Consider the following 27,036-nt stretch of genomic DNA (forward strand, 5'->3'; position numbering starts at 1 on the left):
TCCACTGCTGTCCCTGTCTCCACAATCTGGTGATGCTCACTTGTGAGCTGTGATACACCAGGTGACAACACTACTCTATGTCCCGAAGGTCCCACCGAGGTGTGTGTCTGCGCTGGTGCTGGGTGTGCTGAATTCTGCTGACGCTGTGCCCTCAGAGGTTGCAACTTCCTCTGAGGAGTCTTCAGGCTCATGCTCTTCCTCCTGGGACGGGTGCTTGTGATGGTCCTGTGGGGGAGTAAAGGAAAGAGTCAGAGATGTGATGCCAAGGTTACATGCACATTGCATATTGCAGATGATCATAAGTCCATCTGTTAGAGCTTCAGAATCATTATCAGCAACTCATGCAATGTCAATGAGATGGAAAACTATTCTGTCACCAGCTTGCTGTGATGCACCCCTCTGCCTGTCCCCCACTTGCGCATCTTCCTCCACTCCTAAGATCTCCGAGACCGCCTCCTCCCAGGGGGTGAGGTGGGCTACTGAGGGTGGCCCTCCTCCTGTCCTCGCTCTTTCTCGCTTATTGTGAGCTCTCTTTTCCTGCAATGAGGGAGACAAGTGGAAGTTGAGTGAGAATGAAGGAGTGAGTGTAGAGATTCCATAGCATAGATACTTAGGAGACAAATATGGAGTGAGGTGGCAAGACCAAGGGCCCTCCCTGTGTGTTGTCAGTTGTTTTCATAGCATCACAGTGATAGGGAGTGCGAGGGCTGCATAGTCGAATAGTTAGGTGAATGTGACCATAGAGAGAGAGGGAATAGGTAAGGGTGTATGGATGTCAGTGTCAAGTGGGATGTGGAGGAAGAGATTGCTAAAGCTGAGTGCTGGTGAGGAAAGGCAATGGGGATCAGATTGAGGGTGATGGGAAATTCATACTCACTTTTCCAGTGCGCAGAAGGTCATGAAATCTCTTCCTGCATTGAATCCAGGTTCTGTGGGTTACTGATAATGAGTTGACCTCCTCTGCCACCTGGATCCACACAGCCTTGGTCTGCTGGGGAGGCTTCTTCCTCCCTGAAGAAGGGAAGAGCACCTCTTTATGAGCTCTTGCTCCCTCAACTAAAGCCTGCAAGGCAACGTCATCAAACTTCGGAGCAGCCCCAGGTCTCCGGCTGGCCATTCTTCCTCCAGGTCCCTGTAGCATGAAAGGCCAAAAGGTTGGCAGGCTGCAGAAGAAGCAAGGCTTGTTGCAGACCTTAAATGCAGCAGCAATGATGATGTCATCGGAGGCGACTTTCAGACTGGGAAAAACTCATTGGCCATGGGTTCTCGCACGTTGGAATTCAATTGGCCAATTAAGTTAAAATCGCATCATTTTCCCACATCAATTTAGATTCGGGTGGATAACACGAAATGCAGATTACACGACCCCAGCCCGCCCCTGAATTAAAATCCAGCCCATAATGTCTGAGGGATCTTGTTAAAAGGCAGCTGCTCCCCACAAAAATGAGCTTCAGTGCTGGAGAACATGTTTTGAAATGTTCGGCATCAGTTTAAAAAGCTCAACAGATGTCAGACTGTAAAAACACAGACACCAACACATCAGAACTAAAGACACTAACGGGCTTGTCCTTCTGTTTCTGTTTCAGGTCTGGGAGAGGCTGTGGGTAATCCAGTCCCTCGACGCCTGGTGAATGGGACTCTGGGACAGTCAGTTAATTTACCAGTAAATATACCAGGAACAGGACCTGAGACAATTACCTGGGACTTCAGAAAGTCAATAACTGGGAGAAAGATTCAAGTATGTAGGAGATTGCTAAAGAACCCAGTAGACTGTGACAGTGAGCTTGGAGACAGGTTCAGGTTAAACCTCAACGACTACAGCCTGGAAATACAGAGCCTGATAAAAAATGACCAAGGTCTGTATGAAGTTAATGCAAGATCAGGACAAGGTGTACACGAAGAAGTGGTGGAACTGCAAGTTTACGGTAATCTCACTTTAATTAAAGAGCATTTTCTGATCTACCAATCTTTGTGGTTAAAGATGATAGGGGAGATCTTCCTGGGTCTGTGCCCAAGTGCCCTGGGTCATGTGGGCACGGTGAGTACTGGAAAATCAGACGGGTTGGAGCGCTTGCCTGTCGAACCTGCCATATTTTTCTCTGTATTTAAATTAATGGAGGAAAATTGGGCTGGTTCCTCTAAGGGAGTGCGCTCCAACCCGTCCGATTTTCTGTTGTGTTTGGGTCAGACCCAGGATACTGTAAATATCGTGGAAGGACGTCACTCAGTTTTATCATTATCTTCTGTTCATATGAAGGGCAACAGAAAACCTGAGGGCAGGGGGACCTCGACCAGTTGTACCATCACTTCATGCATCAGGGGGCCGAATTTCCTGAAGGGCCGCTTCGCTGCCAGAGGTGCGTCGGGGTGATTTTCCTGGCAGTGATTCCGTCCCAAATCTTGGGAACGGGCTCATTGGCATAAAAGAGGTAGCCGCTCATGCCATTTACAGCACTGTGTGGATGTTGGACCTGCGAGAGGCCAGGAATATCAGAGCAGCATCCAGCTGCTCTTGCGGGGGGGCGCTGCAGATGGAGATCATTTTTTTCCCCCAAGATTATAGAATCACAGAATGATACAGAATTGGAGGCAGCCATTTGGCCCATCGTGCCTGTGCCGGAATACTGCTGGAAATGCTCCACTGATCCACGTTTCCCAGTTAGGTCTCCAAACTCAACCAAGCATGTTATACTTTTGCCCCAGTAAAGGAAGAGCTGGCAGGATTCCTGGTGGGAGCATGTCATCCGACCAATCCTGCCTTTTTTGATTATGTCTCAATGGATGTGGGCAGCTGCTTCTTGCATCAGAATTTCCCAACTTAAAAAAAAGAGTTGCAGAACTGACAGGATAATTTCCCCAACCCCAGATTCAAATGAATTTTTTTAATTCATTCTTGGGATATGGGCGTCGCTAGCAAGGCCAGCATTTATTACCCATCCGTAGTTAAGAACATAAGAAATAGGAGCAGGAGTCGGCCATTTGGCCCATCGAGCCTGCTGCACCATTCAATAAGATCATGGCTGATCTTCTACCTCATCGCCACTTTCCTCCACTATCCCCATATCCCGATTTTCTTAATATTCAAAAAACTAATCGATCTCTATCTTGCATATACTCAACGACTGAGCCTCCACAGCCCTCGGGTAGAGAATTCCAAAGATTCACCACCCTCTGAGTGAAGACATTTCTCCTCATCTCAGTCCTAAATGGCCGACCCCTTATTCTGAGACTGTGACCCCTGGTTCTGGACTCCCCAGCCAGGGGAAACATCCTCCCTGCATCTACCCTGTCAAGCCCTATAAGAATGTTGTATGTTTCAGTGAGATCACCTCTCATTCTTCTAAACTCTAGAGAACATAGGCCTAGTCTACTCAATCTCTCCTCATAGGACAATCCCCCCTATCCCAGGAACCAGTCTGGTGAATCTTTGTTGCACTCCCTCTGTAGTTGCCCTTGAGAAGGTGTGGTGAACCCTCTTCTCGTACCGCAGCAGTCCTTGTGGTGAAGGTGCTGCCACAATGCTGAGGCTGGGAGTTCCAGGATTTTGACCCAGCATTGTAGAAGGTCTCATAAAGCAGGTGGGTTGTTGCTGCAATCTGTGGGCTCCTGCATTTTTCTGAAGTAGCAGTTCCCAGCTTCCCATTGCAAGGCTCACTGGCTACTGAGGGAGTCAGCAGCATCCAGCTTCTGTTGCTTAGTATTCGCAAGGGGTATTCCATGTTGCGAAGCATACGAAAATGAAGGACAGGGGGGAAAAAAACCAGCCGGTCTATTGAGCCTGTCCTATATTGTTATTGAGAGGCAAAAGAAACTTAGGGCAACTTAGGAAAGAAACTTTAGGAAATTGTTCTGTGATGCACAAAGGCGATCAAACAAGTTCCAGGATACCATGGTGACTGGGAAACACATCCCCGATACCCACCTACCTTCTATATGTTGTTATATTATGATCTTTATTCATGCTTTTCTTTTTAAACAGAACGTGCATCAATTCCAAGAATACAGATCAGCAATGTCTCCTCTGATGAGATCTGTAATGTTACCCTGAGCTGTTCAGTGGAGAGCGGCAGTGACCTGATCTACAGCTGGTGGAGAGGAGGAGGGAAGGTCACAGATGACGGGTCACACAGTGTGACTGACGGTGGGAGGAGACTGGGAGTGTCCTTAAGCCCACACGATACCAGCACAGTGTACAACTGCACAGTGAGAAACCCTGTTAGTGAGAAGACTGGGAGCGTGGACCTCGCAGGCTCCTGTAACATCACAGCAGCAGGAGGTTTGTGCTATATCTTTTTACCCCCGTTTCCAGAAATATTGAGTGTTATTTTTTTCCCATTTTCTCCCCTTCTATCCTGATAGCACTGACTCTTGGGTGCTGACCTAGAATTAAAATTTTCAGGTCTCAGATGGACTGGTGCTTGCAGAGAGGTTTTGTAGGAATCTGCAGTCTAAGTGTAAATCTTCAATGTTTACTTTGCTGCCTCTCTCCATTTTGCACCATCTGTTGGTCAGTCAGAGCTTGGCTCTGGGAGGTGGGATTTATTAAGTTTGACACCATTGATGCAGTGATAGAACTGCTGTGTAAGATTGCGGCACCCTCTCCGCCCCGCCCAATCACACACATTTTCCCTGATAGCTCCATTGATAAATGCATTCATAAATACACTGCCTGGTGTACAAGTGAGCCGTACAGACAAGGATGGTCACAGGACAGTGGGAAGGGCACTATAAATGGCTTCGGTTTCCCTGTGCTAGGGAGGGGAAAAACCAGCAAGTGCTCTTGCTTCTGATCATTTTCCAGAGACCCCCTGCTAGGAAATGTGCACCTGGATGGACATCGGGTGATAGCCTGCTGATACTCAAAATGGGGGGACGGGGACATAATTTTAACCTAACCCACCCGTCGGGAAATTGAGGAGATCGGATGCATCCAACCGATTTTACTCACCAATGAAGACCTACTGTGCGGCGTGTAAAACCAGTGTTTCACTCGATCCTGTGAGTTTCCTACCCGGCGGGTTCAGATGAAATTATCCTCTCACTGTCTAGATGACTTTGCTACTGGAATGTGGCTGAGATCCATGGAACTGTACTCCTGCATAAGTCAGTGTCTTTAGAAGAAGGGAGTTATACTGCAGTCATACTCAGTGAGCTGGTAATGAAAATGTCTCAGTGTAGGGCATAAGGCAGCTTCCTTGCCAAGCCATACACCCTTAACTGACTTCCTAAACTTTCAGTTTTAAAATTAATGGCTTTATCTTTGTCCCAGTCAGAGCTGCAGGAGTTAGGCTATCGACGACTGTAATTGGCCCATTATCATTTACGTGTGCTTAAGCCTTCAGATTTGCAGTTTTATTGTTTTTTTCCTGAACTTGGGCCAAAATATCGCATGAAATTAGTTGCAAGCAAGTAAAGGCTAAAAATAAAACCGAGCTCCTGAATCAGAAAACTTCGGGTTTAATCTGAAAAATCACATCAAGTCAAAAAAAAAAAGCAGAGAACGAGGGATCGTCCGAATCATTGAGCAGGAATCGATCGAAAAGAGAAGAGATGTGCTGTGTGCCATCGGCCATTGCACACATCGATGGCCAGGCTTGTGTTTAGGATTAATCTGGTGTAACAAGAATTTTGGAATTCATCAGTAGGGCGAAGGGGTCATTATCAGGGTGAACACTAAAATCAGAGGCCAATGTATGCTTATTGTATTGAGATTTTCACATCTAGGCCTGGACCACAATGCTTTCTTCGGCCACTCTTGTTCCCAAAGGTTAGTTCTCTGAACATCTCATGGGCACAGGATCTTATATTTGTTCTCTTTATAAAAAAAAAAAAAAATGTGGAGAAAATGCAAGTTTATTATAAATTTTTTGACGGTATGTTCATTTAGCATTCCTATGTGTTAACACATGAATAGAATCTTCACAGTGCAAATGTCTTTCTCTTCTCAGGTGACAAGGGACAAAGTTCCCCAGCATTCCACAACAGCCTAATTGCTGGGACTATTGCAGTTATTTTCATCCTGATTGTGATTTTCATAGTCTGGCTGTGGAAAAAGAAACAGCCCAAGCCCGATGAAGGCAGGTACTCTTGATTGTTCACCTTCTTGGGTTTAATCCCAGTGGCCAATGATTGCTAACCATAATTGGATCTCGGTTTTTAGCTCCTATCTCATCCTTGTTGATTGTTGGTAAAGCACTAGTGGAGTGAGACTATACAACCTCCTGAGCAGGATTTGAACGCAAGTCCCAGAAGTAAACGGACAGTGTCTTAACACACTTTGGTACTCGGTCCATATGGACTGGATTTGAAACCAAGTCCCAGAGGTGAAAGGACAGTGTTGAATGCACTGTGGCACCTTCACAGAAATCACAGAAACCTCACAGTACAGATAGAGGCCATTTCCCACATATCCCACCCGATCCCTGTAACCCCACGTATTTAATCCCCCTAACACTAAGGGTCAATTTTTATCATAGCCAATCAACCTAACCCGCACATCTTTGGACTTATCTACTACACCTTATCCTACACAAGCTGGATGTGAGGTGAAAGGACACTTGGCTGACAGTGTTGTATTGCAGAAAGCAAATGGCTGTTGGCTCAAAGAGAAATGTGATTCAACAATCTTAAAAGGTTTAATAGGTGCTATTCAGCCTGTGCACTGATTGTATAGAATGAAAGGATTTTAAAACTCTTAAACTGGAACCATTCGCCTAACAGCGGATTCCATTTATAGCATGCAACTCATTGTAGTAGTGGTGACATGTCAACTGATTGTCATGACTGATTTCACCTCCTTACCTATAGTATGCGGGTCTCCTATCAACTGCAAAGATTAGAAACACATTATCTGTGAGGCACTAACTCACACTACATATAAAATATCACAACAACAACTGAGACATTTCTTGGATGCTGTGGAATGAGACCTCCCCCCACCGCCGTCCCCGTATGTATAAACAACCAGTGTCCTATGAGCTAGCACCTTCGCATATCTGCAGTATATAGAATCCGCAGAGCGGAGTGACTGATGGTGAGCTGATGGTATACTGACTAGATGCCCAAAGTGAGATCTTGAAGGAGTGCGAGTGGACAGGAGGGGAGGAGAGGGCGGGGAAGCGCTGCATCCAGTGTTAGATCTATCAGTGTGTCCTCATGAACAATTAGTATTTCAATTGGAAAGGAACCAAAATGTCCAAACACCACTTGAAGGTTCGTGCAGTATTGCTGTTTGCCATTATATGTTACCAGCATCTTTAGTGAACACTGTATCACAGCAGAATTACACAGCGAGCTGGACAACCAAGGGCAACATAACTGGGCAAGATCTGCCACCACCTTTGTCACACTGCTGGACACGATAAAATAAAAACTTGTTTGATAGGGATACCGTCTCTTACCTCTAGGTCCAATCCCTCCCTTCTTTCTATTTGAACCATGCTATAACAGCCAGTGCTTTCTTGTTCTCTATTTGAACCATGCTATAACAGCCAGTGCTTTCTTGTTCTCTATTTGAACCATGCTATAACAGCCAGTGCTTTCTTGTTCTCTATTTGAACCATGCTATAACAGCCAGTGCTTTCTTGTTCTCTAAATCTCCAAATATGCTGTCCTACCTACTTTTGCTCCTCCCTCTATCCCTATGCTCTTCCAGTATAATGATTATACTTTGAATGGGAGAAGGTTGGCTGATGTGGAAGAGCAGAGGGTTTTGTGGGGGGGGGGAGGTTATGTTCCTAAGACATTAAAAGCAGCACCTCCAAGTAAGTTAGGCCACAAGGAAAGCTAATGGAATAATGGGCTTTATGGCAAGAGGTAATGGAATATAAAAGTCCAGATGTAATGGTGAATCTATATAAAGCATTAGCAAGACCAGTTAAAGTGCTGTGCGCAGCTTTAGTTCCGCAGAAGGGAAGGATGTTGAGGCAATTGAGTACAGCGCAGATTCACTATGATGCTGCCTGATATGAGGAAATACAGAAAGGAAAGCCTTGAAAAATTGGGGCTATTTTTCTTAGAGCAGAGGAGATTAAGGGGCGATTTAGAAGTGTTTAAAATTACGAAGGGATGGTATAGTAAGTAGAAGCAGACTGTTTCCAGTGATTCAAGGGTATAGAATAAGGGGATATAAAATACAAGATTGAAAGACAGAGAGCAGGAGAACGTTGTTGCACAGAAGGTTGTGAGGCTGCGAATTGCAATTCCAGAGTTAGTGACTGAAGCAGAGACCATGGGGGCAAATTTCATACATAGGATATACGTCACAGAAACAGGCCATTCGGCCCAACTAGTCCATGCCAGTGTTTATGCTCTACTCGAGCCTCCTCCCGACTTTCCTCATCTAAATCTATCAGCATAACCCTCTATATTCCCTTCTCCCTCATATGTTTGTCCAGCCTCCCCTTAAATGCATCTATACTATTTGCTTCAACCACTCCCTGTGGTAGCAAGTTCCACATTCTCACCCCTCTTTGGGTAAAGAAGCTTCTTCTGAATTTCCCATTGGTTTTCTTGGTGACTATCTCATGTTGATGGCCTCTAGTTATGCTCTTCCCCACAAGTGGAAACATTCTCTCTGTATCCACTCTAACAAAACCTTTCATAATTTTATAGACCTCCTTGGGGCTTCTCCTGCTCCCCCCTGCTGCAACTTTGGTGGAGGTTCGGCAGAAACCCCATCTACACGTGTAAATAGAGTCTCAGCCGATCTTCCGCTAAAGTTACAGCGGCAGGAAACCTGACGAAATTTAAGCCTCAAGTCAACTTTTAGGAATAGGATAGAGAGGTGGAAAGGGGGATAAAGGGATACAGGAACAGGGCAAGCACATGGGCTAAGGACCACTGCTCATGTAGAGGATAAACACCAACACGGACTGGTTCGACTGAATGGCCTGTTGCGGCACTGTAGCTTCCGTGTAACCAAAGGCTCTGCACATTGTCTCCAAGTCTTAAATCATTCTTTTCCAGAACGTAAACAACCCCTTTAGATTGCTCTTCCTCCTACAATCTACAACCTTGGCACCACCAACAAAATATTACTTTCCGATTCATCAAATCTTCTCTCCTATCCATTTCAGCTTTGATGCAGTCCTGCACTGTGTACCTTGGCACTTCGCCTGGGTTTCTCAACAAAAATGCTACATTAACTCCTTCTCTACTTTAGCACACTGAATTTAGTATTGCACTTGTGAAGTTTGTCTGAATGGACTGCTGATCTTAGAAAATTCTAGATCCAACTTTGGTTGTGCGATTTCTTTTGGAGTAGTTCGAGATGCACCACTGAGGCCAATCAATAATTCCCTCCAAAAGAAATATCTGGGCGGCCAATGTCACGATGAGACTGTCATTCCTCCCAACGGGGGCAGCCAAGGGTGGTCACTACTTGAGTTGTATCAGTTCAAAAAAGTTATAATTTTATTCCACCCCACGCTTTGCTTTACCTTGAATAACGGAGGACTCTCAATTTGAAATAGCGTTAGTTTTATCCAAGAGGACAGCTTAGGACTCTCTCTGACTGATCACCAATATCAAGTCACATAGAGCTATGTGACTAAATTAGAATAACTGGACACCACTCCCCTAATGACAGTCTATGAACGGGCCTGGTCAGTGAAGGGGAATATCAATCAGCCTTTGCGGGAGTTCCTGCTGGGGGAAGGATCAGGCTCAGTTGAGATGTCCTCCGTGGTTGCGTCACCAGACAGCACTTGCATCTAGGCTTTCACACGGAGAAGGCTCACCTGGATGAGCTGTTGGTCGTAGGGTGCCTTTAGCACAGGAAAGAGGGAAGGAAATTGGAGGGATTTTCTTTTTACAAAACGAGCATCCAGACATGGTTCCAACGGCAATTGTTTTTATTTAAAGCTCCTAACACTGAGGGGGCAAGTGAACCAGTACTGTACGCTGAGATCAGGAGACCGAGCAGTGCCAGGGACCAGGTTAGTACAACCAGCAGTACAAGCAGCAAAGCCATGTTGGATCTATTCACTCTCATTCGCTACAGTTTCCTCTATGTTAACAATTAACTTCATCTGGCTGTTTTAATGGGGAAAAGAGACATTATTTAAAGCTGCAGATCCCACATTCATTCCAAATAATTCAAACCTTTGGTAATGGAAGTGCCAATTAGTCATGGTGCATCATGCGGTGACTACTCCAAAGACTCAGTGGTGAGGTTTCTAACACTAACACAAAGCTGCTGATTTCCTAATGTGTTTCCTTTTAATGTGCATGAACTCTGTTCCCATATCTTGGCGGTGGGGGGGATTTCTAATACTTGTCTCACACTTCATACAAGAAAAAGTATGTTATCGGATCACCAACCTCTAATTTCCAACTTGTCCTGTCTCTTCCTATTTTATCGACGCGACTCTACAGTGCCTTCTCTTGTTTCTCCTAAGCTCCAAAGAATCAGTCTTCTTTCTTCCTCACTGTGTTGTAATCATCACACTCTTCCACTCTTAACTCATTCTTTTTCAGAACCTGAAAGCTATGGAGCTCCTTTCCTCCCTCAGCCTTCCCTTCCTCCTACAATCTACAGTGAGAATAAAAACCTACGCTTGACATTGTCTAACCACTGCTTCCTGATTAACCTTGTCTTCTCTTCTGCTCTTTCCAGCCACGGTGGACTTTGGTCCTTCACCTGGGTTTCTCAGTGAACAATAACAAGATGGAGATGTACAGTCCTGGTATCTAACTGTGACTCTAATCTCCTATTTCTTTTACTCTATTTCCCTTTCAGCCAGTTTCTCCCCAGTCCCCAATGAGGCCTCCGGGCAGCGCACAGCAACCCCAGCCACGAGCACAGATGGATAAGCTTCTCCCAGCTTCTGTCAATGGCCCGTTAAAGCTGCTCCAGGCCATACCTGAGTGCTGCCTGGGATTGATTCTCTATCCCATTTTCTTCCTTCCTGCCCTCTGAGGAATTGCTTGGCCGTGTCTCCTTGGGGAAGATCTGTGGAATTAAAAGTCAGCCGGTTGAGAATCAGAGACCTGAACCCAGATCTACCAGCTGCTTGACACACTAAACAAACTTTGAGAATGGATCTCAGGTGCAACTCTTAACAAGAATAATTCTGGCTGCACCATGCTTGGATTGAAGCACACTCTAACAAACTGTAACCCTGTCATGAAAGTAGCTTTAAACATGACTGTGCTTTTAAGTGTCTGCATTTGTCCTAGCCACATGCTTGTGTCCGCTGAGCATTGTTCTCTGGCGTCTGTATCTGGTTTGCATTGCATCATTCCCAAGATGGATTTTGGCAACACATTGCTTTCCAAAGCAGCACCCTTACTCTAATTCTGATGTACAATTCCCTGGAGTTACAGGATTAATGACAGATGTTCTCCCCTCCACTCACTGAGACATAAATGGACAAAGTGGTAATATAATACTTGAGGCCGACAGCCATTGTTGGAGCTGTCAGACAAGTTGTTTCGTGTACAACAGAGGCTGGTGGGCGGTATCGCTGATAGAGCTTCCCTGTTTCATTCCGCTTTCAAGGGCAGTGCTGAATTCTACAGTCTTCCATGAACGACAGTAGTGTCAGAGTTGGGAAGGGAGGGGTTCATCTGATCGTGATCCTGCTGGCGTTCACACCAGACTTGTGGATTACTCCTGATGTAACTACTGCCCATCACGGTATGGCACCCAGATATTTGTTTTTGGTGCCTGGGCTCAATTGAGAGCACCTATCGCGAATTTGGGAACAGGCTGCCCACAATTTTACCCCCACCCCCCTTCAAGTCATTGGAGAATTTTGACTTGGAATCATCCCTAAGTAAGTGGGAAATTCAGAATCCAAGATCCAGTTGCAATGAATGGGTCTACATTGAAACGTGAGGCTGGGAACCATGCATTGAAGCCGGGTATAACGGGCCCTATGGTAATGGGGAAGAATCCTACGTTGAACTCTGCACCTCGCTGAAGTGTAATTCTAATCTGCAGTGCCCAGCAAACCTCTCCTATTTATTGTGTTTGTATTTATGGATAAGAATTGTCGCTATTTTCATTCTATAAAGAATGTATTCCCAACGTCTTTGCATTGTGTTGTCACTGCCTTGCTGTGTTATTGCTGTCTCACCAATTTATTATTGTTTTACTGCTGCCTCTGTGTGCTAGCATTATCCCGTTAAAGCCTTAAAAGTTGTATTTATATATCCGGACCAAGCTATCCTCTTCCCATGTATCATTGCTCTTTATCATGGGGTTGTCCTTGTACTAATACTGCCTCACCGATGTCTTCCATTGCATTCTATCATTTTGCCAGCCTCTTCTATTGTCCTCTGACTGCCACACCAAGGGCTTCCATTACATTTATACTTATTTGCCAAGTTTTTCATGTCACGTTGTTCTGATGCTAACAGCTTTTGCCTTGTCTCTCCAAGGCATTGTCTTATAACTATCGCACCAACATCTTGGCATTGCTCCCCTCACCAAGGTTGGTCTTTGACCAGGGCCAGCTCAAATGGTCTAAATGCTGCTTGCAAGATCTGCTCTATTGGCCCCATGCCTGAGCTGTAGCAGTCAAGGACTGAAGGAGCACAGGAACAGGAGTAGGCCATTCAGCCCCTCGAGCCTGTTCTGTCATTCAATTACATCATGGCTGGTCTGTAGCTCGAGGAGCGTTGTTATTCATGCAAACCCTGAAAGAATTCTGAAAGTGACATCTAAAATGGTACAGTCTGCCTGTTGCGTTTACTTATTCTTTTAATTAATTAATTTTTGTTCCACAGCATAAGAGTTCAAATAAGATCCCCTTGCCCATTCATCGATCCTACTGGGGTCTGATGGACCACCACCTCAGTTCCTTTTTTTTTTGGAGTGATGAGGTCAATAAAAGTATCGCTTTCTGTTACTCTTTCCCTGTGTCATGGTTACTCTCACACTGTGGGGGTAATTTTAACCCAATCCAACTGTCGAGAAACTGACTAGATCAAGTGCAACGCTGGTTTTATACCCCGTCTGATTTTACTCTCCATTGAAGTCAGTGGAGAGCAATATCGGGCGGGGTGTAAAACCGGTGTTCCACCCGAGCCCGTGGGATTCCCGCCCGATGCGTTCAGTTAAAATTACCCCTTGTGTCTCTATTCCTCTCCTGATGTCTGTTACTTCCCCTCTTCTGTCTTACTCTCCCCCTTTTTTCTTTGTCATGGTGTGGAGATGCCGGTGTTGGACTGGGGTGAACAAATGTAAGAAGTCACACAACACCAGGTTATAGTCCAACAGCTTTATTTGAAATCACAAGCTTTCTGGCATTATTCTCTGACTATATAATCTGTGTCTTTATGCATTTCTCCACTTCACCTGACGAAGGAGCAGCGCTCCGAAAGCTTGTGATTTCAAATAAAGCTGTTGGACTATAACCTGGTGTTGTGTGACTTCTTACATTTTTTCTTTGTGATTTTCTCCGTTTTACCCACCTTCTGTCTGCTACTCTCCTTTGTTCTTTTGCTGTTTCTCTCTCTCTTACTCTCTCATTATGGCTCTGTTACTATCCTCATGATTTTTTGTTTCCTGTTAATTTCCCCCTGGTTTCTGTTACTTTCTCCCTGTGTCTGTCTGCCCTGAGCATCCTTTCTGTCTATGGTCTCTCCCTCTCTGCTATGTTCTGACTGCTTCTATTGTTATTTTTGTTATTCCAGTGATTATGTGAATCTAACTGCATCCATTTCAATCTTACTAAAAACTCACTTCTAACCAATATCAGAAAATCGAGGCTTTACTGTCTAGGCTACTTGAGCGAGGTACCACGGGGACACTTTTAAGAGACAAGAGAGGGTAAAATTGAAGGCAACATACAAAGAATTCAAAAATACACCCCAAACTTGGTCCCATCAGCTTGGGTCCGGGTATAGGCTCTGCAGCATGCTGTGGTTCAAACCCCGGCTGCAGAATCTGCTGCACGCTAACTCCAAGTGGTCTCACAAGTGAAGTGGGTCTGACTATTAATAGTGTGAGCCATCTGATAAGAGAATGGACAGAAACGAGAAAGGGTGCAAACAACAGTGGGAGCAGGCAGTACTCAGAATTGCCAAACCACATCGTGCTTAAAGCGCACTGGAGGGGCCTTGTGGTTACTTCCGGTGTTGACTGTTCAGTCTTTAGTCCGTTGGTATTTTTCCAAATTAAAATGAAATGTCACGTTGGTGAGGGCTAAGGAAAATTCAGAGCTCCACCCTCATCACCCTGACATTACAGAGCTCCCTCTATAATACCCTGACATTGGAGCTCCCTCTGCATACTATACAGCACAAAACTCCTTCTACATTACCCTGCACCGCAGAGCTTCCTCAAAATTATTCCAGTGTGGAGCACCCCTGCATTACCATACAGCGCAGAAATCCCTCTCCATGACCCTGACATTACAGAGCTCCCTCTGCGTACCTTACAGTACAAAACTCCCTTTACATTACAAAACTCCCCCTACATTACTGTATAGTACAAAACTCCCCTACATTACAAAATTCCCCCTACATTACTGTATAGTACAAAACTCCCCAACATTACAAAACTCCCTCGATATTGCCCTGCACTGCAGAGCCACCTCTACATTATTCCACAGTATGGAACTCCCCTGCATTACCATTCGGTGCAGAAATCTCTCTTCATGACATTACAGAGCTCTCCTACATTACGCTGCCGGTAAAACAATCCTCTGCATTATCCCGATGCATTCCAATTATGAATCACATAATCAAAAGTTCAACTTCCGATACTAAAGAACATATTACACTGAAATTATTTTCTTTCAAGTCCCAGGGACATTTACGTCAACTGGATGCCAGCGAAGGGCAGCAAAGTTGTGGAGTTCAGCTCGTCACAATATACGATGAGATAAAATTCAACCCTGATGTGGCCACACCAACGACGGCGGCGAAGAAAGGACAGGAAGCGAGTGCCAACGCCTGACTCTTATCCTCTGCCACATGAACGACAACAGCTGGCCTGAACTGTGTTTAATGATTCCCAGTGCTCGCTCGCCGCTCTCTTCCTTTTACAGCTGGCTTGGATCAGCTTGCTTGTGTGAGAAAGCGGACCGAGTGTCAGAGAAGGCCGCAAAGGTTCAACGTTTGGGCCAGGCCATGTGAGGAAATACTAACAGAAAATGTTGGAAATACACAGCAATGGCCATCAGCATGAGGAAAAGCGAACACGCTGGGTAAAACAAAAAAAAGAGAGAAGGGGAGGAACATAGGTGACGGCAAGGCTCAGATATACTGGATGGTCATACAAAGGAGCAGGTGATGGGTTCAACTGCCTAGAAACAGAATTCATTAAAGAGCTGGAAAGGGTTGTTGCGTGCAAGCTGAAAATTGCTGTGCATTTTTACCATTTCCTGTGTTTATTTCTAGATGCCACTGTTCTGAAAGTGAAACAGTAAAAGAAAATGGGAACGCATTCAATATTAGCATGTCCTGGGGATCTGAGGGAGGGAGGCAGACAGTGGATTGGGGAAACTCCTATTTAGTAAGTAGCTGATTCACTATGTATTTCTTTATAGTGTCAGCTGTGGCTCAGTGGGTAGCACTCCACCCTCTGAGGCAGAAGGTTGTGGGTTCAAGTCCCACTCCAGAGACTTGAGCACAAAAATCTAGGCTGACACGCCCAGTGCACTACTCAGAGGTGCTGTCTTTCGGATGAGACAATAAACCCATACCCCGGCTGCTATCTCAGGTGGACGTAAAACATCCCATGGCGCTTTTTTGAAGAAGAGCAGGGGAATTATCCCCCGGTGTCCTGGCCAATATTTATCCCTCAGGCAACATAGCAAAAAACAAATACTTGGTCATTCTCACACTGCTGTTTGTGGGAGCTTGCTGTGCGCAAATTGGCTGCTGCGTTTCCTACATTAGAGGAAAAGGACTGCAGGGAGGATGGGCAAACTGACCACGGCACTGTGGTACAGGGGGCCATCCAAGTGGGGGGAGAAGGAAGGAATGTGGTAGTAGTAGGGGGGGGCAGTATAGTCAGGGGATAGATACTGTTCTCTGCAGCCACGAAAGAGAGTCCCGAAGGCTGTGTTGCCTGCCCGGTGTCAGGGTTAAGGAAATGTCCTCGCGGCTGGAGAAGAACTTGGAGTGGGAGGGGGGAGGATCCAGTTGTCGTGGTCCATGTAGGAACCAACAACATAGGTAGAACTAAGAATGAGGTTCTACTGAGGGAGTTTGAGGAGCTAGGGTCTAAATTAATAAGCAGAACCACAAGAGTAATAATCTCTGGATTACTACCTGAGCCACGTGCAAATTGGCATAGGGTCAAGCAGATCAGAGAGTAATGCGTGGCTCAAAGAGTGGTGTGGGAAAATGGGGTTTCAATTCATGGGCATTGCCACCAGTACTGGGGAAAGAGGGAGCTATTCCGTCGGGTTGGGCTCCACTTAAACCGGGCTGGGACCAACGTCCAGGCAAATCGAATAACTAGGGCTGTAGATAGGGCTTTAAACTAAAAAAGGGGGGGAGGAGTCACGTGAGGGGAAATTGAGAAATGTCAAGGCAATAGAGCAGTGTAGCGATTTGGATGAAAATAAGCAGAGTGTGACAGGAAAGAGAGTTTAATGGTAGCAGTGCAGCAGAGAATAAGGTCAAAGCAGGGAATAATGGTAAAAAAATTAAATTAAAGATTCTTTATCTGAATGCATGAAACATTCGTAACAAGATAGATAAACTAGTGGCACAAATAGAGATAAATGGCTTTGATCTAATAGCCATTACAGAGACATGGTTGCAAGATGGCCAAGGTTGGGAATTAAATATTCCAGGGTACTTGACGTTTCGAAAAGACAGGCAGAATGGAAAAGGAGGGGGAGTAGCCCTGATAATAAAGGATGACATAAGGATAGTAGTGAGAAAGGATCTCGGCTCGGAAGATCAGGAAGTAGAATCATTATGGGTGGAGATAAGGAATAACAAGAGGCAGAAAACACTTTGGCGTAGTATATAGGCCCCCTAGCAGCAGCTATACCAGTGGACAGAATATTAATCAAGAAATAGTAGGAGCTTGCAACAAAGGTAATGCAATAATCTTGGGGGAGCTTAATCTTTAAATATTTCACAAAAATACATTTCATTGAGAAACAAAAACTCCACAGGAAAAGTGATCCAACCGTGACTAACTAAAGAAGTTAAGGATAGCATTAGATTGAAAGAAGAAGCTTATAATGTTGCAAAGAATAATAGTAAGCCTGAGGATTGGGAGAGTTTCAGAAATCAGCAAAGGTTGACCAAAAAAATTGATAAGGGAAAAAATAGAGTGAGAGAAAACTAGCAAGAAATGTAAAAGCAGACTGTAAGAGTTTCTACAAGCATGTAAAAAGGAAAAGAGTAGCAAAAGTAAACATTGGTCCATTAGAGGCTGAGATAAGAGAAATTATTATGGGGAATAAGGAAATGGCAGAAACGTTAAACAAATATTTTGTATCTGTCTTCACAGTAGAAGACACAAAAAGCATACCAAAAATGGTGGGGAACCAAGGGTCTAATGAGGGTGAGGAACTTAACGTAATTAATATAAGTAGAGAAAAAGTACTAGAGAAACTAATAGGACTAAAAGCCGACAAATCCCCTGGACCTGACGGCCTACATCCTAGGGTTCTAAAAGAGGTGGCTGAAGAGATAGTGGATGCATTGGTTTTGATCTTCCAAAATTCCCTAGGTTCTGGAATGGTCCCAGCGGATTGGAAGGTCACAAATGTAACACTGCTATTCAAGAAAGGAGGAAGAGAAAAAACAGGGAACTACAGGCCAGTTAGCCTGACATCAGTCGTCGGGAAAATGCTGGAATCCATTGTTAAGGAAGTGCTTTCAGGGCACTTAGAAAATCATAACATGGTTAGGCAGAGTCAATATGGTTTTATGAAAGGTAAATCGTGTTTGACAAATTTATTAGAGTTTTTTGAGGATGTAACCAGCAGGGTAGAATAAAGGGGAACCAGTGGATGTAGTATATTTGGATTTCCAAAAGGCATTCGATAAGGTGCCACATAAAAGGTTATTACACAAGATTAGGACTCATGGGGTTGGGGGTAATATAGTAGCATGGATAGAGGATTGGTTAACGGACAGAAAACAGAGATGGGATAAATGGATCTTTTTCAGGTTGGAGGCCAAAACTAGTAGGGTGCCACAAGGATCAGTGTTGGGGCCTCAGCTATTTACAATCTAAATTAATGACCTAGATGAAGGGACTGAGTGTAATGTATCCGAGTTTGCTGATGATACAAAGCCAAGTGGGACAGTAAGCTGTGAGGAGAACATAAAGATCCTGCAATGGGATATAGATAGACTACGTGAGTGGGCAGTAAGGTGGCAGATGTAGTATAATGTAGGGAAATGTGAGGTTATTCACTTTGGTAAGAAGAATAGAAAAACATTATTTTTTAAATGGTGAGAAACTTTCAAATGTTGGTGTTCATAGAGATTTGAGTGTCCTCGTGCAAGAAACTCAGAAAGCTAGCATGCAGGTACAGCAAGCAATAAGGAAGGCAAATGGCATGTTGGCCTTTATGGCAAGGGGGTTGGAGTATAAGAGTAAGGATGTCTTGCTACAATTGTACAGGGCCTTGGTGAGACCACACCTGGAGTACTGTGCACAGTCTTGGTCTTTTTATCTAAAGAAGGATATACTTGCCTTGGAGGCGGTGCAATGAAGGTTCACTAGATTGATTCCTGGGATGAGAGGGCTGTCCTATGATGAGAGATTGTGTAGAATGGGCCTATATTCTCTGGAGTTTAGAAGAATGAGAGGTGATCTCATTGAAACATACAAGATTCTGAAGGGGATTGACAGGTTAGATGCTGAGAGGTTGTTTCCCCTGGCTGAAGTGTCTAGGACTAGGGGGCATAGTCTCAGGTTAAGGGGTAGGCCATTTAACACTGAGATGAGGAGGAATTTCTTCTCTCAGAGGGTTGTGAATCTTTGGAATTCTCTGCCCCAGAGGGCTGTGAATGCTGAGTCTTTGAGTATATTCAAGGCTGAGATAGATAGATTTTTGGACTCTAGGGGAATCGAGGGATATGGAGATCGGGCGGGAAAGTGGAGTTGAAGTCGATGATCAGCCCTGATCTTATTGAATGGCGGAGCAGGCTCGAGGGGCCATATGGCCGACTCCTGCTCTTATTTCTTATGTTCTTATTACAACAGTGACTACACTTCAAAAAAATTACTTCATTGGGTGTAAAGTGCTTTGGGGCGTCCTCAGGTCGTGAAAGGTGCTGTATAAATGCAAGTCTTTCTTTGACCTGTAGTTATCTTGTGTAAGAAGGCACTCTCCTTCTTGGCCTGCATGAATGTGTTCCCATGTTCTTCTACTGCTTCACTTTGACAATAGTGGCATTGAGAATCAGCTAGACATTTAACAAAAGAGGTTTTACCAATCTGATACAGAAAATTGGATCCATTAACAATACTATACCATTAACTATTGGTTAAAGAACTGCAGAAAATACAACGTTCCCTCTAAGCTGCGTGGCCATGCAGCTCCGTAGCTCTCTGTCGGTTCCACACAGCCCGGTGACCAGTTTCGCGCAACTGTGAATAGGCCATGCTGCCCCTTAAAAGGGCCACGCACCCAAAAAAAGGGGAACATTGCATATGACTGTGAATCATAGTGCCTTTGACTAGCTTTAATTTTCTTTCTTCCCTCTAGTTTGTTTACTGACACAGCGTCACAGCTATTTTTAATGAATACTGCTTTGATTTCAGAGTCTCAGGTCCAGAAATTTGTCTCGGGCGTTGTCGCAAATGGGCGGTATCAGATCGGCCGCCTATCAATGCAACTGAATGTCAGGCACTGCGTATAACGGGCGCCGATGTGGTAACGCCCGTTTTGATACAAAGCACGAGACAAATTTCTAGGCCTCAGTGTCAAGATAGGTGCGTTTCTAGGTCAGTCACGTGTCTTTCCTGATTTTTCTCAGTTTTGATTTTAGTATTTATTTCACCCCATCTCTCCTGAAGGCACTAACTCTTCCTGGAGTACAGCTCCTTGGGCACTCTTCAGTATCTCACACAAACGGCCAATTTTAACATGCAAGACCAAAGAGTGAGTGTCTGCAGGATATTTGGTATCATAATGAGTACTAACCTGTCCTCACTCAATGTTCACACACATGCACTTTGCACCAGGAATCAGAGGATAGCAATCAGGAATGGGAATTCCTGGCTGGCTATTTCCTCCCTAATTTGGGAGTACCGAAGCCAATCATAGCACTCCTACTGCCGTCAGACTAAGATTAGTTAATCCTAGATAGAACCAGATTGTTCCTGGTCTGTACTGGTCAGCAGCACACCAGACTGTGCATTGACCCAGCAGAGCAACAGGAGCATGGCCCTGGTTTTACAGCCAATGAAGTACTTTTGAAGTATAGTTACTGTTATAATGTAGGAAACACGGCAGAGAATTTGCACCCAGCAAGCTCCCACAAACAGCAGTGAGATAATGACCAGATAATCTGTTTTTTAGAAATGTTGGCTGAGGGGTAAATATTGACCAGAACTCCGGGGAGAATTCCCCAGCTCGTGCCATGGGATCTTTTACGTCCACCTGAGAGGGCAGACATCGGTTTAACGTCTCATCCAAGAGACGGCACACCTCTGACAGTGCAGCACTCCCTCAGTACTGCACTGAAGTGGCAGCCTAGATTCTATGCTCAAGCTATAAATCACTGGTTAGGCCTCAGCTGGAGTATTGTATCCAATTCTGGGCACCACACTTTAGGAAGGCTATCAATGCCTTGGAGAGGGTGCAGAGGTGATTTACTAGAATGGCACCATGGATGAGGGACTTCAGTTATATGGAGAGACGAGAGACGCTGGGATTATTCTCCTTAAAGCAGACAAGATTAAGGGGAGTTTTAATAGAAGTGTTCAAAATTATGAGAGGTTTTGATAAGAGTAGATAGGGAGAAACTGTTTCCACTGGCAGGAGAGTCGGTAACCAGAGGACACAGATCTAAGATAATTGGCTTGAGAACCTGGGAGGAGATGAGGAGATCTCTTTTAATGCAGTGAGTTATGATGATCTGGAATAGTTACTTTCAAAAGGGAATTGGATATAAACTTGAAAAGGAATAATTTGCAGGGCTATGGGGAAAGAGCAGGGGAGTGGGACTAATTGGACAGCTCTTTCAAAGAGCCGGCACAGGCAGGAAGGGCCGAATGGATTCCTTCTGTGATGTATAACTCTATGTCGCTGGAATGGGACTTGAACCTACAACCTTCTGACTCCGAGGCGAGAGTGCTACAATTGAGCCTTGGCTGACAGCTACATATCTATAATATAATGTGCTTTCTGGAGACCCTCTGCCCGCAGAAAACCCTTACAATTCTTGCGCCTGGTAAAAGCAGGTCTTCCTGTCAAATGTATGAAGGGAGATTCCCTTCTGTGATTGACTCCCCGTGGCCCACGTGATCCCAGGGACACTGCAAACTACCTGCGCCCCTGGGATACGTGGGCCCTGTACACCGGCAGTTTGGAGAGGCCCAGCAGTGGAATTGTGCGCGTCCTGGGAGCCCTCAGGTAAGGGCGCAGATTTTACCAGATCGCAGCCCTCCGCCCGCGGGAGGCCTGCGATCGGAATATCTGGGCCAATAAAAATCCTACATCTGCACACAGCTTTCTGTCTACCAAACCTTACCGTCAGTTGTTGCATCTTAGTCACACTTCTTTATTGGTTTTTTCTGTTATAAATTCCTACGTCCACATTTGTAGTAGAAGCTACTCGTTACGGTCTAATCACACTAACCCACCAGTGGCAGTGCTGTAGCACCTCAGGATGCATCTCCCAGCTCACCAGTCTGTACTGGAGAGAAACGGCTATATTCCAATCTATTCTACATCTCTGCTTCCCAAACTACCATAATTATTGCTCTACAACAGAAAAATAATAAAAAGCAAAAGAAAAACCCCGACAGAATGTATAGCTTGAAAATGGGGACTGAAATACATCTGCAAACTCTGGTCCAATTATTCCTCACCCTCCAACCCCTCCTAACCAAAGATTCCACTTGGTCTTGACTGCTATGTGTGCGGCGGCGCCTCAGGAAATAGACTGGTATGTACATAAAATATAAACAGTGACATTAACTCAGGTTAAAATGGAAGCTTTCCCTTCTCCGAGTTTAAAATGGAAGGCCACAAGACAGCCACAATCGGCTTACAACAGAAGCAGCTTCAGGATATCACATTGCTCAATTGATGTCATGGGAGTGATGGAGAGATCACGTGTGGTATTGGATAACCACAGCATAACAAGCTCATCCCTAAATATAATTATCCTGTTTTGTACTGAATGAGCCTGTGTTCTGTACAGAGACTTTGATGACACATCAGCGAAAGCCAGCATGTTTATCGGAGTGGGTGGGGGGGTCGGGGGGATGCAAAGTAAAACTCCCTCAATACCGCGTCATCGGGTCAGATGCAGCAGGGATTAGATACATACATGCCAAACTACAAAGCTCAAAAGGTCCATGAGAGGTGACAACTTAAACAAAAAATTTGAACTGGAACACGGTCCTCCGACCAAGGCGACTGAATGACTTAAATTCCTTTTTACCTCATTAGATTTCAGGACTTTAATTACTGTTTTGAGGTCACATTTCACAACTCAGGCTCCTTTTTCATGAAAACTGAAACCCAGCGGCCTCACTTATGACATAATTAGTTTATCAAATTGAAAACAAAGCCATACAATGTTGCGAAGAACAGTGGAAGGCCAGAGGATTGGGGATTTTTTAAAAACCAGCAAAGGATGACTAAAAAAAATGACAAAGAGAGAAGATAGCATATGAGAGTAAGCTAGCAAGAAATATAAAAACAGACAGCAAGAGCTTCTACAGGTATATAAAAAGGAAGAGAGTAACCAAAGTAAACTTTGGTCCCCTAGAGGAAGAGTCTGGGGAATTAATAATGGGAAACAGGGAAATGGCGGAGACTTTGAACAAATATTTTGTATCGGTCTTCACGGTAGAAGACACTAAAAGCATCCCAATAATGGATAATAAAGGGGCTAATTGGGATGGGGAGGAACTTAAAACAATCACCATCACTAGAAAGTACTAGGCAAACTAATGGGACTAAAGGTGGACAAGCCCCTGGACCCAATGGTCTGCATCCTAGAGTCTTAAAAGAGGTGGCTACAGAGATAGTGGATGCATTGGCTGTAATCTACCAAAATTCCCTGGATTCTGGAGAGGTCCTAGCGGACTGGAAAACTGCAAATGTAATGCCCCTATTTAAGAAAGGAAGGAGAAAGAAACCAGGCAATTATTGACCAGTTAGCCTAACATCTGTCATTGGGGAAAATGCTGGAGTCCATCATTAAGGAAGTGGTAGCAGGACATTTAGAAAATCATAATCGTCAAGCAGAGTCAGCATGGTTTTATGAAAGGGAAATCATGTTTGACAAATTTGCTGGAGTTCTTTGAGGATGTAATGAGCAGGGTGGATAAAGGGGAACCAGTAGATGTCGTGTAATTGGATTTCCAGAAGGCATTTGATAAGGTGCCACATAAAAGATTACTACACAAGATAAGAGCTTACCGGGCTGGGGGTAATATATTAGCATGGATAGAGGATTGGCTAACTAACAGAAAACAGAGAGTCGGGATATATGGATCATTTTCCGGTTGGCAAATGACTTGGATGAAGGGACCGAGTGTAATGTAGCCAAATTTGCTGATGATACAAAGATAGGTGGGAAAGCAAATTGTGTGCAGGACGTAAAGAATCTTCAAAGAGATATAGATAGGCTAAGTGAGTGGGCAAAAATCTGGCAGATGGAGTATAATGTGGGAAAATGCGAGGTTATCCACTTTGGTAGGAAAAATAAAATAGCAAATTATTATTTAAATGGGGAGAGATTACAAAATGCTGAGGTACAGAGGGATCTGGGGGTCCTTGTACATGAATCACACAAAGTTAGAATGCAGGTACAGCAAGTAATTGGGAAGACAAATGGAGTGTTGGCCTTCATTGCAAAGGGAATGGAGTATAACAGTAGGGAAGTCCTGTTACAACTGTACAGGGCATTGGTGAGTCCACACCTGGAGTACTGCGTACAGTTTTGGTCACCTTATTTAAGGAAGGATATACTTGCATTGGAGGCAGTTCAGAGAAGGTTCACGAGGTTGATTCCGGAGATGAAGGGGTTATCTTATGAAGAAAGGTTGAGCAGGTTGGGCCGATACTCATTGGAGTTTAGAAGAATGAGAGGGGATCTTATTGAAACATATAAAATTCTGAAGGGGCTTGACAGGGTAGATGCAGAGAGGATGTTTCCCCTCGTGGGGGAATCTAGACCTAGAGGGCATAATTTCAGAATAAGGGGGCACCCATTTAAAACAGAAATGAGGAGGAATTTCTTCTCTCAGAGGGTCGTGAATCTTTGAAATTCTCTTCCCCAGAGAGCTGTGGAGGCGGAGTCATCGAATATATTTAAGGTGGAGATAGACGGATTTTTGAATAGTAACGGAGTCAAGGGTTATGGGGAGCGGGCAGGGAAGTGGAGTTGAGGCCAAGATCAGATCAGCCATGATCTTATTGAATGGCGGAGTAAGCTCGAGGGGCCAAATGACCTACTCCTGTTCCTATGTCTTATGTTTATGATGAGAGTGCACTTGACATGGCTTAAATGGCAGCTATATCCTTGTACTGTATTATAAGGGTGGGGTGGGGAAACTGAAATACACAAAAGTGCATGTTGTGCATTGATGAACCTAGACATTTTTGAAGGGGGAATTGAGTTCTGATGGAATAAATTTTATTTCCTAGAGGGAATCTGACAGCATGCCCCTTCCAGGAAATGGAAACTAAAATGGGGAGGGTTCTATAATGGACGGCCAATCTGCAACGCCGGCAGATTTCATAGGTGAGGCCATTGGGTTTCAGCTTTCGCAAGGGATGGTTTACATCTATAGTACCGCACTGAAGCGAAGCAATGGTTAGTAACCATACTTGGTGGTGACTTTGCATCCGAACAGGTTAAAAAGGCACATACCAATAAGCGGGAGTCAATGATTGCTTATCCTTACTGTTCATCATAAGGCATGAAATAATGCTCAGACAATGGACAGCACTCAGCCAGATTGAAATAGATAGCACTCAGCCAGACTGTAGCAAACAGAAGGTATTGCAAAATATTTGAAAGACTGTTTAATATCACCTAGGGATGTAGCCACACTTCCATCCCACAATTAGTACACACACAGACCTTTTCTCCCACATGATTTGTGATACAACTGCAAAGCAGTGATGTACTGAGGGTTATTGACGTCACCTGAACTAACAGTTTGCGAATCTGCAGCTCTTGCAGAATAATCATTTTACATTTGTACCTATCGATGTTATCCAAAAAGACAGATAAATTGCCTAAGACAGAAAATGCTGGAAATACTCAGCAGGTCAGGCAGCATCTGTAGAGAGAGAAACAGAGTTAACATTTCAGGTCGATGACCCTTCGTCAGAACTAATGTAAAGATTGCCTTCTGCTGCAGCAATAACTTACCACATACTCTCACAAAATAGGAGCAACATTTCTCTAACGTAGAGATTAGCTCTCAATGAACAGTAAGAGGGCCCAGCGGTCTGCCACAGGAGTAGGTCCAATTCTGAGCTGAGGTGCATGAAGTCTCTGATGAGCACAGCTTGTTTTTTGCACAGCATTAAAAAAAACAGTAACAGGAAATGGCAGCCTCGTACTTTACCAATCTATGAGAAACTACTGTAATCTGTACAGATTGATGAGTCTAACTGCCCTAAGCAAATATGTACGGCCGTGTTTGAAATAAAGCAGTTTTCTAAGAATTTCACAATTGTTATTTATCATCATTCTCGAACAGTCAAAATGCCTATGTTTTTCAAAATCTTATAATTTGAGAGCACAAATGCAAATGTTTCACCTTGGGTTAGTCTTCTGAACTATTTTTTCCATCTTCCTCTTCTATGATTACTCCAGAGAGTTTTGGAATATTAATTATCAGTACATGCAGTTTAATCAGATCACAACCAGGTAACTGGGGGCTGAGACCCACCTCAGCTGATAGTGGAAACAGAAAGTCCATTTGGAGACTTTTCGATCCTGGAAAACAGCATGACTGTTTGCCTTCACTATGCAGTCCCTCAAAATACTCCCTCTCACTTTTCATCTCCTGATACTTCATTTCAGAAGAAATTTAAATCGAATATTGGAACTTATTTTTTTAAATATATTGCGGTGCTTTCCAGTGCATCACTGCATGTTCCTGAAATGCTCCCCTTTTTTGTAATTTGCCATAGACCTGGCACACAGAGGGAGCGAATATCGGCAAATTCCATACCGCAGCAAGTGATTTCCAGACTTTGTGTTTTTTAAACCCTTAAAACACAAGGCCAGACATTACCGCTGGTAACACTATTGTACGGGGTGTGGTGGTGTAATGCTTATGTTATTGGATTGATAATTCAGAGAACACAAATTCAATTTCCACTTTAAAAATCTGGAAACAAAAAGCTGGGATCAGTAGAAGTGACCTTTTGGATTGTCATAAAAACCCAACTGGTTCACTAATGCTCTTTAGGGAAGGAAACCTGCCGTCCTTAACCGGTCTGGCCTATTTGTGACTCCAGTCCCACACCGATGTGTTTGACTCTTAACTGCTCCCTGAATTGGCCTGCAAGTCACCCAGTTAAGGGCAACCAGGGATGGGCAATGAATGCTGGTCTTGCCAGCAATGCCCACATCCCAAGAATGATTATAAACAACAGCGAATGCTTAACACACGATCTGATAGTTTCACAGAGACATTAATCATTTAAAGTAAACACTGATTTCATTGGTTTTAACAGTCTGTCCTCTGACTGATAAGACTGGCAAACAAGGGATGAAAAATTGTCAAGCTTAAAATGGATCTCGCGGGTTAGATGTAAAAAGTGTTGCGCTTTACATCTAACTCATGCTGTCTGTACCTGACCTGGGAGTGCTGGACGGGAAAGTGTGAGAGAAGTTAGTGCTGGGGGGGTTGGATCACTTTCCATTTCTGGCATCCAATTCCAGCATCAG

The 27,036-nt window shown here is 44.4% G+C and overlaps 1 protein-coding gene across 3 annotated transcripts in view; it reads left to right on the top strand.

The window, feature by feature from the left end:
* Nucleotides 1-25,810, top strand: part of LOC147095840 (SLAM family member 9-like) — a 63,769-nt gene extending 37,959 nt beyond the window's left edge. Inside the window, exons 2-6 of one of the 3 annotated variants that reach the window (XM_085974843.1) lie at nt 1,587-1,925; nt 3,980-4,276; nt 5,949-6,077; nt 9,865-9,938; nt 14,756-25,810. In XM_085974843.1, coding sequence (XP_085830969.1) covers nt 1,587-1,925; nt 3,980-4,276; nt 5,949-6,077; nt 9,865-9,938; nt 14,756-14,911 — 995 coding nt within the window. In that variant the 3' untranslated portion in view covers nt 14,912-25,810. Of the gene's footprint in view, nt 1-1,586; nt 1,926-3,979; nt 4,277-5,948; nt 6,082-9,864; nt 9,939-10,741; nt 12,035-14,755 lie in introns of those variants that run through there. The other 2 variants (XM_085974842.1, XM_085974844.1) reach the window with 2 other exon arrangements.
* Nucleotides 25,811-27,036: the final 1,226 nt, after the last annotated feature.

Source organism: Somniosus microcephalus, unplaced genomic scaffold (assembly GCF_052327205.1).
Source record: "Somniosus microcephalus isolate GS21.2 unplaced genomic scaffold, FLI_Smic_1.0 unresolved_chr1, whole genome shotgun sequence".
NCBI lineage: Eukaryota > Metazoa > Chordata > Chondrichthyes > Squaliformes > Somniosidae > Somniosus > Somniosus microcephalus.